Source organism: Ipomoea nil, unplaced genomic scaffold (genome assembly GCF_001879475.1).
Source record: "Ipomoea nil cultivar Tokyo-kokei standard unplaced genomic scaffold, Asagao_1.1 scaffold0146, whole genome shotgun sequence".
Classification (NCBI taxonomy): domain Eukaryota; kingdom Viridiplantae; phylum Streptophyta; class Magnoliopsida; order Solanales; family Convolvulaceae; genus Ipomoea; species Ipomoea nil.
The window spans coordinates 4105195-4118279 of record NW_017616574.1 but is presented as its reverse complement, the minus strand read 5'-3'; the positions used below and the strand labels follow the sequence as shown (position 1 = coordinate 4118279).

At 36.4% G+C, this 13085-nt stretch overlaps 1 protein-coding gene across 1 annotated transcript; it reads left to right on the top strand.

Moving 5' to 3' along the window:
- Positions 1-1084: 1084 nt before the first annotated feature.
- Positions 1085-1587, top strand: LOC109174500 (DELLA protein GAI-like). The gene is made up of 2 exons (XM_019323736.1): positions 1085-1237; positions 1309-1587. The coding sequence occupies exons 1-2, from the start codon at positions 1085-1087 to the stop codon at positions 1585-1587; spliced, it is 432 nt and encodes a 143-aa protein (XP_019179281.1).
- The last annotated feature ends 11498 nt before the right edge of the window (positions 1588-13085 follow it).

Sequence of the window (13085 nt, the reverse complement as noted above, 5' to 3'; positions counted from 1 at the left end):
ACATGCTATGTAAAATAATGGAAACACCATTAGTATTAGATGTAAACCAAACACCTATTATTTATCATTGATATTTTTTTTATCATTCTATTGTTTTGCCATTATATTGCTGCCATTAGCTTATTAGCTTATTCTCGTACACTACGTTATTACAGTCTTATATATATATATAAAATAAAAGCCACATAAATATACCTTCATCATGAAATATACACTCCGGCCTTGAATTTGATTGATTACCTGCCTCTTCTCTCTGCCACTCCGTAGGTACACACCAGGCTTGTTCCAATAGCAGACGTTGTCTTCAAATGAGAGATTTGGCTTGCAAGGATAAAATTGGAGCAATATTCGTGTGATGTTTGTATTTTATGTAAATTCTATCTCTAGAAGTTTTGAGAGATATGAACTTCCTCTGCTTGAAAGAGCTCATCCTATTTATAATGTTTTGTATCATATTTGAAATCTGTAGAACAGATATGATTAACCTCGTAACTAAAAACAATGATTCTCGATCAGTTAAAGCCGGCTAGGGATATTAACCACGCTTCACCGGAAGTGTAAACAACAACACGCGTAAAACCTAAATAAAGCGCCGGGCATTATCTTGAGCGGGCTTTATATTTTCTGTAATTCTTTATTCTTTTCTTTAATTTAATACTAAAACGACTGTGTTTTGTTTGTGCGGGATTTTTTGGCTCTATTGTGAATCCCTAGACTTGTGGCTTTTTTATATATATACATACATACATATATATATATATATATATATATATATATATATATATATATATATATATATATATATATATATATATATATATATATGAGTAAAAGATATTTTTTGTCCTAGACTTATAGTGGCACGGACAATTTTAGTCCTTTTTAAAAAAATCAGACAATTTGTGTACACTCTTATTGTGACGAGGACAATTTTGATTCTCCGTTAAAATTCCAGTTAGATGCCCCGTTTGAGAGGGGTAATTGCGTCTTTTCAACATTACTCTCTCTCTGCTTTCTTGAAGCTCCCGTCTTCTTCACGAGCACTCTTTTTTTTTTCTCAAATCTCGTCGGCTGGATCCAGAGCATGCTCTCCGAGCTTAACGCCTCCTCTTCGTCCCCCAATTTCGATGTGCTTTCCCAGCAGTCTTCCTGCAGCGCCGTCGTCGTCGATGAGATGATGCTCACCGGCGAATCTCCCAAATTATCTGCTTTTCCAGCAATAAGCACAACTGAAATGGTAGTAGGAGGATTTACGATGATGATTTGAGGGCGATTCCAGGTAGCGATATTTTCGGTAATAACACTAAGGGGAAAGAACCATCGTCTTCGGATTCTTATAAAAGACATAAATCCTCAGCCAGATCTGATTTTAGCGGTGGAGAATTGCTGGCGGAGATTGGCGACGGAGCGGTGGCTACAGAGACTCCTCGATCGGTGATGGTAGTCGATTCTCAAGAAGCTGGCGTTAGGCTTGTCCATGCGCTGATGGCTTGCACCGAGGCCGTCCAGCAGGAAAACTTCAAGCTAGCCGACGACCTAGACAAACACATCGGATTCCGACTTGGGACACGGCGGATAAGGGCCTGAAAGAATTTGGGTTTTAAATTAGCTAGCAAATCAGATATGGGTTCAAGTTCATCTAAAATTGCTCACGATTTCTTCCCCTTTGTAGCTCTGAAGATTAGAACGGGTATAGTGGTGTGGGGTATGTGGTATTAGCAGTGTGGTTGGTTGCTTTATTCTACTTGTTGGGTAATACTGCTGCAGATTACTTTTGTTGTTGTCTTTAAAAGCTCTCGAATTTGTTGAGGTTGCCCCCGACTATGGGCCATGTTTGTGACTTGTGTTGTTGTTAGCATGTGGCTTTGTGTGTTACTGAGCAAGGTGTTCAGATTGACAAGAAATGCTTCTTAAGGGATGTTTGTTTCTTCATTTTCGTGATTTAATTTTGTCTCTGCTTATGAATTCTGATTCTTGGCGAGGTCAGTGTTGGGGTTGCAATGGGTTTTTTCTCCATCTACGTCGTGTATGCCATCTGTGTTGCTACAAACGAGATTCTAAGGAAGCATTTCACGAGATCAAAAGCGAATTGTGTAACTCCATTGCTGCCAGTGACAGGAGGTGATGGAAGCAAATGGGGGGAAGAAGGGAAGCTTGAGAAGTTGGATTCTAAAGAGAAGGAGGTATGATGAAAAGACGCAAATACCCCCACCCTAACGGAGAATCTAACGGAAAGAGTGACGGAGGATCAAAATTGTCCCCGTCATAATAAGAGTGTCCACAAATTGTCTGATTTTTTTATAAAGGACTAAAATTGTCTGTGCCACTATAAATCTAGGACCAAAAATGTCTTTTACTATATATATATATATATATATATATATATATATATATATATATATATATATATATATATATATATATATATATATATATGGGTTCCCGTGCGGTTGTGCAGTTAAACCTGAGTCATTCATATTTGGCTTAATCAATGTTCAGGATTAACAATGATTAAAAAAAAAACGCGGTGACAATTTGGTCTTTTTGCATCTAGGTCAAATTTAAGGTGTGTGGTTTTCCTTCTTAAGGTGCGTGGTTTTTGTGCTTAAGGTGAGTGGGTTTTGTGTTGTGTGCTTAAGGTGCGTCAATTGTTGAAAACTTAAATGTCGGCATAAAGTTTTAGGTGAGTGGTTTTCCTTCTTAAGATGCGTGGGTTTCCTTCTTATGGTACGTGGTTTGTGTGCTTAATTAGGTGCGTCAGGTCTTGAAACTTAAGGTGTGTCGGCCTAAACCTTTTGGTGTGTGATTTTCCTTCTTAAAGTGCGTGGTTTTCCTTCTTAAGGTGCGTTGTTTTCATTCTTAAGGTGCCCCGGTCTATAGTTTTAGGTGCATGAGTTTTCTTCTTAAGGTGCGTTGTTTTCCTTCTTAAGGTGCTTTGTTTTTCCTTCTTAAAAAAAAATAAAATTAAATGAATTTTTATTAATTTTATAAACAATTTCATAAATTCCTTTAGGTTGTTTGTCATCTCAGGTGCTCAGATGAGAGCATTAATGGAGGACGCGCATTTTCTTTTTAAATTTTCATTGATTTCAGCCATTGATATAGATTTGATCAATGACTTAGATCTAACCCCTTTTTTATCAAAGAGCAACCCCGCACCAAAACTCATCTTATATATATATATATATATATATATATATATATATATATATATATATATATATATATATATATATATATATATATATATATATATATATAATTAAGTTCCCGTGCGGTTGAGTATCTCCCGTGCAATTGTGCGGTGATTAATGTGTGTGAGTTTTGTACTTAAGGTGCGTGAGTCTTGTGATTAAGGTGCGTGAGTGTACTTAATGTGAGTAGTTGTTGAAACTTAAGGTGCATGAGTTTTGTGCTTAAGGTGCGTGAGTTTTGTGCTTAAGGTGCTTGGGTTGTGTGCTTAATGTGCGTGAGATTGGTGCTCTTAATGTGAGTAGTTGTTGAAACTTAAGGTGCATGAGTTTTGTGTTTAAGGTGCGTGAGTTTTGTGCTTAAGGTGCGTGAGTTTTGAGCTTAATGTGCGTGAGATTTGTGTTCTTAAGGTGTTTTGTTTGTGTGTTTAATGTGTGTGTATTGTGTAATTAAAGTGCGCCATTTTAATGCTGAAGGTGCGTTCCTTCACACAACCGCACAGGGACCTCTCCCCGCACATGATCCCTTCTATATATATATATATATATATATATATATATATATATATATATATATATATATATATATATATATATATATATATATATATATATATATATATATATACTTAACCTATAATGCTATGAGAACAAAATAAATTATCATTCCTATTCTTTTGTGTAATTACTATATGGTAATTTTGTGGTAATTTCTATGTACATATTTTTTATACTGAAGGTATAAAAGTATAATTGCACAATTTAGTATAATTATCAAATAATTATTATGGTAATTAAGAATTAATTGTACAGATATTAGTATAATAATTGACTAATAATTATTATGTTAATTAAGTTAATAATTACATTAATCTTAGTATAATTACAATTAATACATTTTACATTAAAAATTCCAACATAAAGAAATTAAGATGTGCATCTGTTACTAGCTATAATTTTCGGAGTAGTGCTAAACATTTGATCCCAACCAAACTAATAAAACCATCATTTCCTCAAATTAGAGTAGTTTATTTTCCATTAGAATAAATTTTTTTATCAACCAAACAAGGCAAAATTTATTTTTCCTCAAATTTGAGAAAAATATTCTCCTAATAAAATATTTTCCTATGAACCAAAGACTATTTAAAAAAAAAATTAATTTTCAATTTTTTAATTATAAATTGATTGCCAATAATTTCCAACGAAATGAAAACGTGGTCAGAAAGTAGGTATCTTTCAAGCCAGATAATACTAGTTTTTCTTTTTGGAATTAAAGGACTATTTTTTTCCTTAAAAATAAAGAAGAGGGTATTGTTTAAAAGTTATAGCTAGTAAAGAAAATTTTATTTTATTTTCTATAATATACTTTTTTGGCATATATATATATATATATATATATATATATATATATATATATATGTAGTAGTCAACATCATATTTTGATAATATGCATGATAATCCTTCAAGTCTACACATGTTGAGAAATCATAACGAAACTATAAATCAAAACATAAAGTAAAACTAGAACACAAGATTTTACAAGGTTCGACGGTGTATTTATGTCCTCAAGAGTAAAGCGACTCTTTTGCTAATTTTGATTATAATATATTAATTTCTTGAATTACTTACTCTCTCTCTCTCTCTCTCTCTCTCTATATATATATATATATATATATATATATATATATATATATATATATATATATATATATATATATATATATATATATATTTTAAAGCAAAATGAGATACTGTAAAAAGTTTCCGCCCAATCCAATACTAAGTTTAAGCCAATCAAAATTAATTACTAAGTTTAAGCCAATCAAATCAATTACTAAGATTAAGCCGTCAATCAAAATCAATTACTAAGTTTAAGTCAATCAAATCAATTACTAAGATATCTAAACATCTATATATATTTCACATCCTCTACAATATAAACACTATCAAGGAAGTTGTGATAGCGTATGACATCCAGAAACACTCTTCGCTTGCGAGTTATGAGAGCGTATGAAATCCCCGAGAGAAATTTGTCTTCCATAATCAAATCCAATGAAGTTGTCTTCCATGACCAGCAGGTAAGTTCTTTTACAAATCTCAATTCAAATTAGGCTACATCAATCAGTTTATACTAGACCGTGTTAAAAGCTCTATTCTATGAAAACTGAGAAACTGAAGGAATTGTGAATATCAGGATGAGATGTTTGTGTGTCTGAATTTTGAATTTTAAACAATTGAATGATGGTGGTTTTGTTTTTTTTGTGCTGAATAATGAACAGATAGACATTTTTTGTCTAAGGCATTTCATTGGGGGATGAGATGGCATTCCTACTTCGAATCTGATAGACATTTTATTATGTTTTTCTATATTTTATGATGGATCTGTCTAAGTTATTTCTAAATCCTTATTACTATTTAGAATAAGGTAGCAACAGTGATTTTTTTGCTATTTCATAATATTTTGCAGGTTTAGAAGTACATGTAAGCACATAATCCACGTGACAATTAATAAATACGTGGCTATTAAAACAGAGTTTAGATCACCAACCTCCAGCCATAGCTTTAGATCTTGATCACCAGGGACTCGTGGTCTGATGAGCAGAAGTTCCTCGGGCTGCTGTAAAATCTCCGTAGGTTTTAATTGTGTTTCTCTCACTTCTCTCAGTGACTTTAGATGGTGTATGATACGTCAACCGAGCAGTGAGAGGACTTGGGAGTCTAAATAACCTACATCCCATCAATGTAGGTAACTAATTACCTAATGCTGACTAAGTTCTAATACTTAGTCAGCCTAGTGATTTGCACCACTTAAATATTATTGTTATTATATAATAAACTTAATAATAATAATAATAATAATAATAATAATAATAATAATAATAATAATAATAATAATAATAATAATAATAATAATACACAAGGAAAACGTTACATTCTCCCACTTGGTGCAAATACGGAACCCAAGAACAAGATTTACACCAACCATAATGACATGTCCTCCTTAGCGCAAGTAATATCCATTATGATCAAATGCAAACTGTCCTTGAGTCCTTTAGGTAATCAAACTTAATGAAACAAACCATATGTTCATTTCAAGTCCACTGAAGTATATTTTCTTATTGAGATAAACTGAATTGTGTACACACTCAAAGAAAATATCTGAAGTATCTGAAAGAGAAAAAAAAACTTAAGTGCAAAAGAATTTCATTATTAAACTGAATGTATATACAAAATTACAAAGTGGACGAAAGTCCCATTTTCTGAATCAGATCCTTGAATTTAGACGGAGGCATGCCTTTAGTCAAGGGATCTGCTAGCATCAACTCAGTATTAATGTGTTCAATGAATACAACTTTATTCTTGACACGCTCCCTAATGGCTAAGAACTTGATGTCGATGTGTTTACTTCGACTCCCACATCTTTCGTTCTTAGTTAGGAAGACTGCAGCTAAGTTGTCACAGTAAACTTTCAGTGGCTTAGATATAGAATTCATAATTCTAAGCCCGAAGATGAAATTCTTGAGCCACACACCTTGCGAAGTTGCCTCGAAACAGGACACGAACTCGGCTTCCATGGTAGAAGTAGTTATTAAGGATTGTTTAACACTTCTCCATGAAATTGCCCCACCAGCCAATATGAAGACGTACCCGGAAGTCAATCTCCGAGAATCAACACAGCCAGCGAAGTCCGCATCAGAATAACCAACAACATCCAGGATGTCCGTCTGCCTAAAACCCAACTTGAAATCTTTAGTACCTTGGAGATACCTCAGAACTCTCTTCACAGCTCCCCAGTGGTCTAAGCCTGGATTATGCAAGTACCGCCCTAACATACCAACGGCAAAGGCAATGTCGGGCCTTGTACAAACTTGAATATAGCCGAGACATCCAACCGCTTCAGCATATGGAACATCCTTCATACGCTCCGTCTCCAACTCGTTCTTAGGACATTGGTCCAAACTAAACTTATCCCCTTTTGCAATGGGAGCAACATTCGGTAAACAGTTTTTCATCCGAAACCTTTCCAAAACTTTGTTAATATAGGTTTCCTGCGATAGACCCAGTATGCCCCGGGACCTATCCCTATGAATCTTTATGCCAATGACATAAGATGCTTCACCCATATCTTTCATATCAAAGTTTTTGGAAAGGAACTGTTTCACGTCACGAAGCATCCCCACCTCATTAGTGGCGAGTAGGATATCATCCACATATAAAACAAGGTAACAGATTTTACTCCCACTAACTTTCTGGTATATACAAGGATCTAAGGGACTTTCAACAAAACCAAATGATGAAATGACCCCGTCAAACTTAATATACCACTGACGGGAGGCTTGTTTTAAACCGTATATGGACTTCTTAAGCCTACACACCAAATCCTCACCACCTCTAGAAGAGAAATCTTCAGGTTGTTTCATATAAACTTCCTCTTCTAGATCACCATTTAGAAACGCGGTTTTCACATCCATTTGTTGCAACTCAAGATTAAAGTGTGCAACCAAAGCCAGAATGATTCGAAGAGAATCTTTCTTTGATACAGGAGAAAAGGTCTCCTTGTAATCAATTCCTTCTTTTTGAGTGAATCCCTTAGCAACGAGTCTGGCCTCGTACTTCTCAATGTTACCTAATGAGTCTCTTTTGGTTTTAAATACCCATTTACAGCCAATCGGCTTTGCCCCATTAGGTAACTCAACAAGGTTCCAAACTCCATTACTCTTCATGGAATTCATTTCATCTTTCATGGCTTCTAACCACAAATCGGACTGTGCACAATTCGTAGCTTGTGAGAACGTTATGGGATCATTTTCAGCTCCAATGTTAGATTCTTGTAGATACGATACATAATAGCTAGGAACTGCTGAACGCTTTACCCGAGTATACCGTCTTAATGTTGGAACACCAGTACCTTGTGAAGGTTGTGGCGCAACTACCTCTTCAGGAACTGGATGTAGTTCTTGGATTGGTTCAATTTCGGTCTGTGTAGGTTCAGGATCTTGCTGAAAATCCTGAATTTGTTCAACCATTGGCTCAAAGTCTAGTTCAGGAGGTTGCTGTAAGTCCTGAACTTGTTCTTCCAATGGTTGAGTTTCAACAGCTTGTGGAATCTCAACAATGGGTTGCACAACCGCAGGCGGGACTGAAGGCGCATTGCGTATAAGTACAACTCCGTTAGATGACGTTGAAGGGCAAGAGTCAACATGATCAAATAAAGGAACTAAGTCTTTAAATCGATCTCTCCCACTGATCAAGTCATCTTCAAGAAACTTAGCATTTCTTGATTCCACTATCCTAGTCGTATGTTTTGGACAATAAAACCTATAACCCTTAGAAGACTGTGCATACCCAATAAAGAAAGCACTTATCGTCCTCAGGTCAAGTTTCTTTTCATGTGGGTTATAAATCCTCACCTCAGACGGACAACCCCAAACACGCATATGATGCAAACTCGGTTTCCAACCTTTGAAAAGCTCAAAAGGTGTCTTGGGGACAGCCTTGGTCGGAACCCGGTTTAATATATACGTTGCCGTCTTGAGAGCATCGGCCCACAATGATTTTAGAAGTGTGGAGTTGCTCAGCATACTCCGCACCATGTCCAAAAGAGTCCGATTCCTTCTTTCAGCAACACCATTTTGATCCGGGGAACCCGGCATGGTGTATTAGGCAACAATCCCATGCTGTTGAAGGAATTCAGCAAACGGACCCAAAGCTTGTCCATTTTCTGTGTATCTACCATAATATTTACCACCTCTGTCTGACCTAACTATTTGTATTTTCTTCTTGCATTGGTTTTCAACTTCAGCCTTAAAGGTTTTAAAGGCATCCAATGCTTCATACTTATGATGAAGTAAATACACATAGGTAAATCTAGAGAAGTCATCTATAAAGGTAATGAAATATTTCTGACCCTGCATATCCATATCTGGACAGCATATGTCAGTATGAATTATCTCTAATAATGTTGAACTTCTATTGCCACCTTTCTTCGACTTGTTAGTCTGCTTGCCTTTAATGCAGTCTATACAAGTCTCAAAGTCAGTATAGTCTAGAGTAGAAAGTACTCCATCCTTTACCAACCTTTTAATGCGATCAAGGGAGATGTGCCCCAATCTCCGGTGCCACAACATTGAAGATTTATCGTTAACACTACACCGTTTGGTGCCAGTTTGAACATGTAAGGAATCATAACTTGCATCGTTTTGTAAGTGAAGACGATAAAGACCATCAGACAGTGTACCATTTCCAATACAAGTAGAATTATCAAATAATTTAAAATACTTTTCTGAAAAAATAAAATTGAATCCAAACGGTACAAGTCTTGAGACAGAAACCAAATTTCGTGAAAAAGTTGGTACGTAAAATGTCCTCTCCAAATTCAAAACGAAACCACTGTCTAAAATCAGCCTGCAAGTCCCTACAGCTTCAACCGGCGAGCCCATCTTATTTCCGGAGAAGATGTTTCGCTCATTTGACATCGGTTGTCTCAGATTTTGCATATCCTGTAAAGAATTTGCAATGTGGATTGTTGAACCAGAATCAATCCACCAAGTGTTAGCATTAACATCTGACATATTGGATTCAAAACAGATAAAGGAAGAGATCATACCTTTCTCAGACATCCACTTCTTAAACTTTGCACAGTCCTTCTTCATATGCCCCTTCTTCTTACAGAAGAAGCATTTCTGTGCTTTCTTAATGTCAGTCTGAGGGGATAATTTTGCTTTCCCTTTAGCTGCAGTGTGGCGCTTGCCAGATCTCCCTTTATGCTTTGCTACTGCAAGCATGACACTCTCCCCCTTTTGTTCCTGACGTAGTCTCCCTTCTTCTTGCACACACTTATTAATTAGATCATTAATAGTCCATTTCTTGTCATGTGTGTTATATGCAATTTTGAAGGTGCTATACTCAGGAGGGAGAGTGTTTAGTGCAAAATGCACCACAAATGAGTCTGGCAACTTGATCTCCAACTTGTCTAGTTGAGCTGCAATATCACTAAGTTGCATGATGTGACTGCGCACACCATCGGCAGGAGAATAACGAAGGGAGGTGAACTCCATTATTAAGGTGCTTGCTAGGGATTTGTCTGAAGTTTCAAACTTCTTGGCAATGGCCTCAATACACTCTTGAGCTGTTTTAAGCTTATCAACCGTGCGGCGTATATCACTCGAAACCCGAGACTTAATGAAAAACATGCACAGGCGATTGTGCCGCTCCCATTTAGCCCAAATGTCTTTGGCTTCTTGAGTGCTCATCGCGGTTATAGCCGGAGGCGCGGGATGGTTAATAGCATAGTCCATCTCATTCATGCCAAAGTAGATCAGGAGCGCATCATTCCACTCTCTATAATTATTAGGAGTAAGCATGGGGACCTGAACGTGTGAGACAATTGGGATAGTTTCTGAAAGGAAATTATGAGTTTGTTAGTTTTGATTTTCGAGGCACAAAAGAACTAAAGTGCATATTTTGCCCAATGCAAACTTATGCAAAAAGATAAATTCAAATGCCATAAAAATTGCCTGTGGGCTGAATTTTTACGCATAATGAATTTACCAAACTGAATGGTGAAAACCAGAATGGGTACGGTTTGGGTGTTTCCACCCTTGATGACAAAACTACCAAAACTATATGCCGATACATAATCCCTGTGGGCAAATTATGATCATAGCCTGGCATTTCGTCCTAATCAATCCTACAAATACAACAAAATTGCCTGTGGGTTAAATTTTGCCATATCATATAGAATTAACTACAAGGATATTGCCAACTCTTTATGTGAGTGAATCTAAATACAATTTAAGCAATTAAAGATGTTGTGGCTACTCTTTAATTACAAAATTGTAATCACTTGGCAAATGGTAATTTAAAGCCTAGCAAACAGATTAAACCAAAACATGATAGACAATCTTTAGGTAGACTCCCAGGAAAGTTGGTCGAGACGAAGCTCGGTTAAATACCAACTCCTTAGACAGAGTAGCGTTGCAAGGGGACTAGTAGCAACAAGGCCTTTAAGCCAGGGCCATAGAACTAGTATACCTCCCCAAGAAACTTCCCTAAGTCATGTATTCTCATATTTGAAGTAAAATTGTTTGAAAGATCTATAAGACGGTTATACACCTATGGATAAGGCTTTAAATTTGGGTAAACTAGAACTTTGATTTACTTTATGTGCTTTATAGCTTTAGAAAGACACGAGCGGAGCAATAACTGAATGAGTAAACTAACATGCTTAATCTATCCTTAAAAGGCACTAAATTCGCCTAAAGGCACTAGATTCATACTTAAAGAACATGCTTGTCTAACATATGCATAATTATAACAATCAAATAATTTATGCAATAAACAGTAATACATGCTCAGATTATGCACATTATAACTCATGCTCCACAATTAAATTGTAATACTGAATACAATTTAAACTGAAATTCAATATTAAATTAAAATTCAAACAAATTGAGACATAATAATTTGTTCTAAGGAATTATAATTTAATATCAACTTTAGGAAAAAAAATCAATTGGATAAAACTCATAAGAAGAAGCCAAATATGATGAATAACAAAAAAATTTCAGGAAGCCCAAATGAGTACAGGCCCAGGACCAATTTTTTTTTTTTTTATAATGGAGCCTAGGTCTGGCCGAATTGGGCCAGACCCGGCCCATTAAACCCCTGAAACCATCATCTTCTTCATCTGCTACTGCTTTACACAAAACAGAGGACAGAAGCGGAGAAGCGGAGAAGCAGTAGCGGAGAAGCCGGGAGGACCCGACTCCACCACCACCGCCGGACCGCTCACGACCGCCGCCACGCCATCACGCCGTGTCCCTTGTCTCCGCCGCCGGCCACCACCGATGGAGGCAGCCTGTGGCGTCACCACCGGGAGCAACCCAGTTCCGCCACACCGCCGTCCTCAGCGGACAATCAGCCGGCGCCAGAGGATCGTGCATCACCGGCGAACAGAATCCGGCGAGCACTTCCCTTACCGGCGAACAAAAATCCAGCGAACAATCACGGTAAGAACAGTAGCAGTCACGGACGGAGAAAAAAAATAATCAATTGTAAATTTTATTTTTTTTTTAAATTCTAAATGCGGAAAAGATTACACAATATTTCCAGCAGCCCAACAGAATTGCACATTACATATGTATTCTAAATTATACAAAGAAAGTATAGCATATGTAAATGACTGTATTATGCAATTGAATCAAAGGCTAGGCAGAGATAAATTGGCTCGGATACCAAATGTAAGCACATAATCCACGTGACAATTAATAAATACGTGGCTATTAAAACAGAGTTTAGATCACCAACCTCCAGCCATAGCTTTAGATCTTGATCACCAGGGACTCGTGGTCTGATGAGCAGAAGTTCCTCGGGCTGCTGTAAAATCTCCGTAGGTTTTAATTGTGTTTCTCTCACTTTTCTCAGTGACTTTAGATGGTGTTTGATACGTCAACCGAGCAGTGAGAGGACTTGGGAGTCTAAATAACCTACATCCCATCAATGTAGGTAACTAATTACCTAATGCTGACTAAGTTCTAATACTTAGTCAGCCTATTGATTTGCACCACTTAAATATTATTGTTATTATATAATAAACTTAATAATAATAATAATAATAATACACAAGGAAAACGTTACAGTACATATACAAAAACACATCACACATAGCAAATGAGAGGACTCCAGCTAATAGAATTTTATATCCTTATCTATATTTCAAGGTGGATCTCTCTAAGTTATTCCTAATTCCTTATTACCAATTAGAATTAGGTAACAAACATTGCTTCATTTTGGCTTTGGGTTTCTATTTTGCAGGTTTTGGAGTACATATACAAGAACACATCACACAGCAAATGAGAGGACCATAGCAAACAGTGTGAAACAACCAATTTC

Excerpts from the sequence above, each read along its gene's own strand:
- LOC109174500 (XM_019323736.1), top strand. The coding sequence starts at position 1,085 with ATGCTCTCCGAGCTTAACGCCTCCTCTTCGTCCCCCAATTTCGATGTG. Across the intron at positions 1,238-1,308 it reads CAATAAGCACAACTGAAATG|GGGAAAGAACCATCGTCTTC; the intron begins GTAGTAGGAGGA and ends AATAACACTAAG.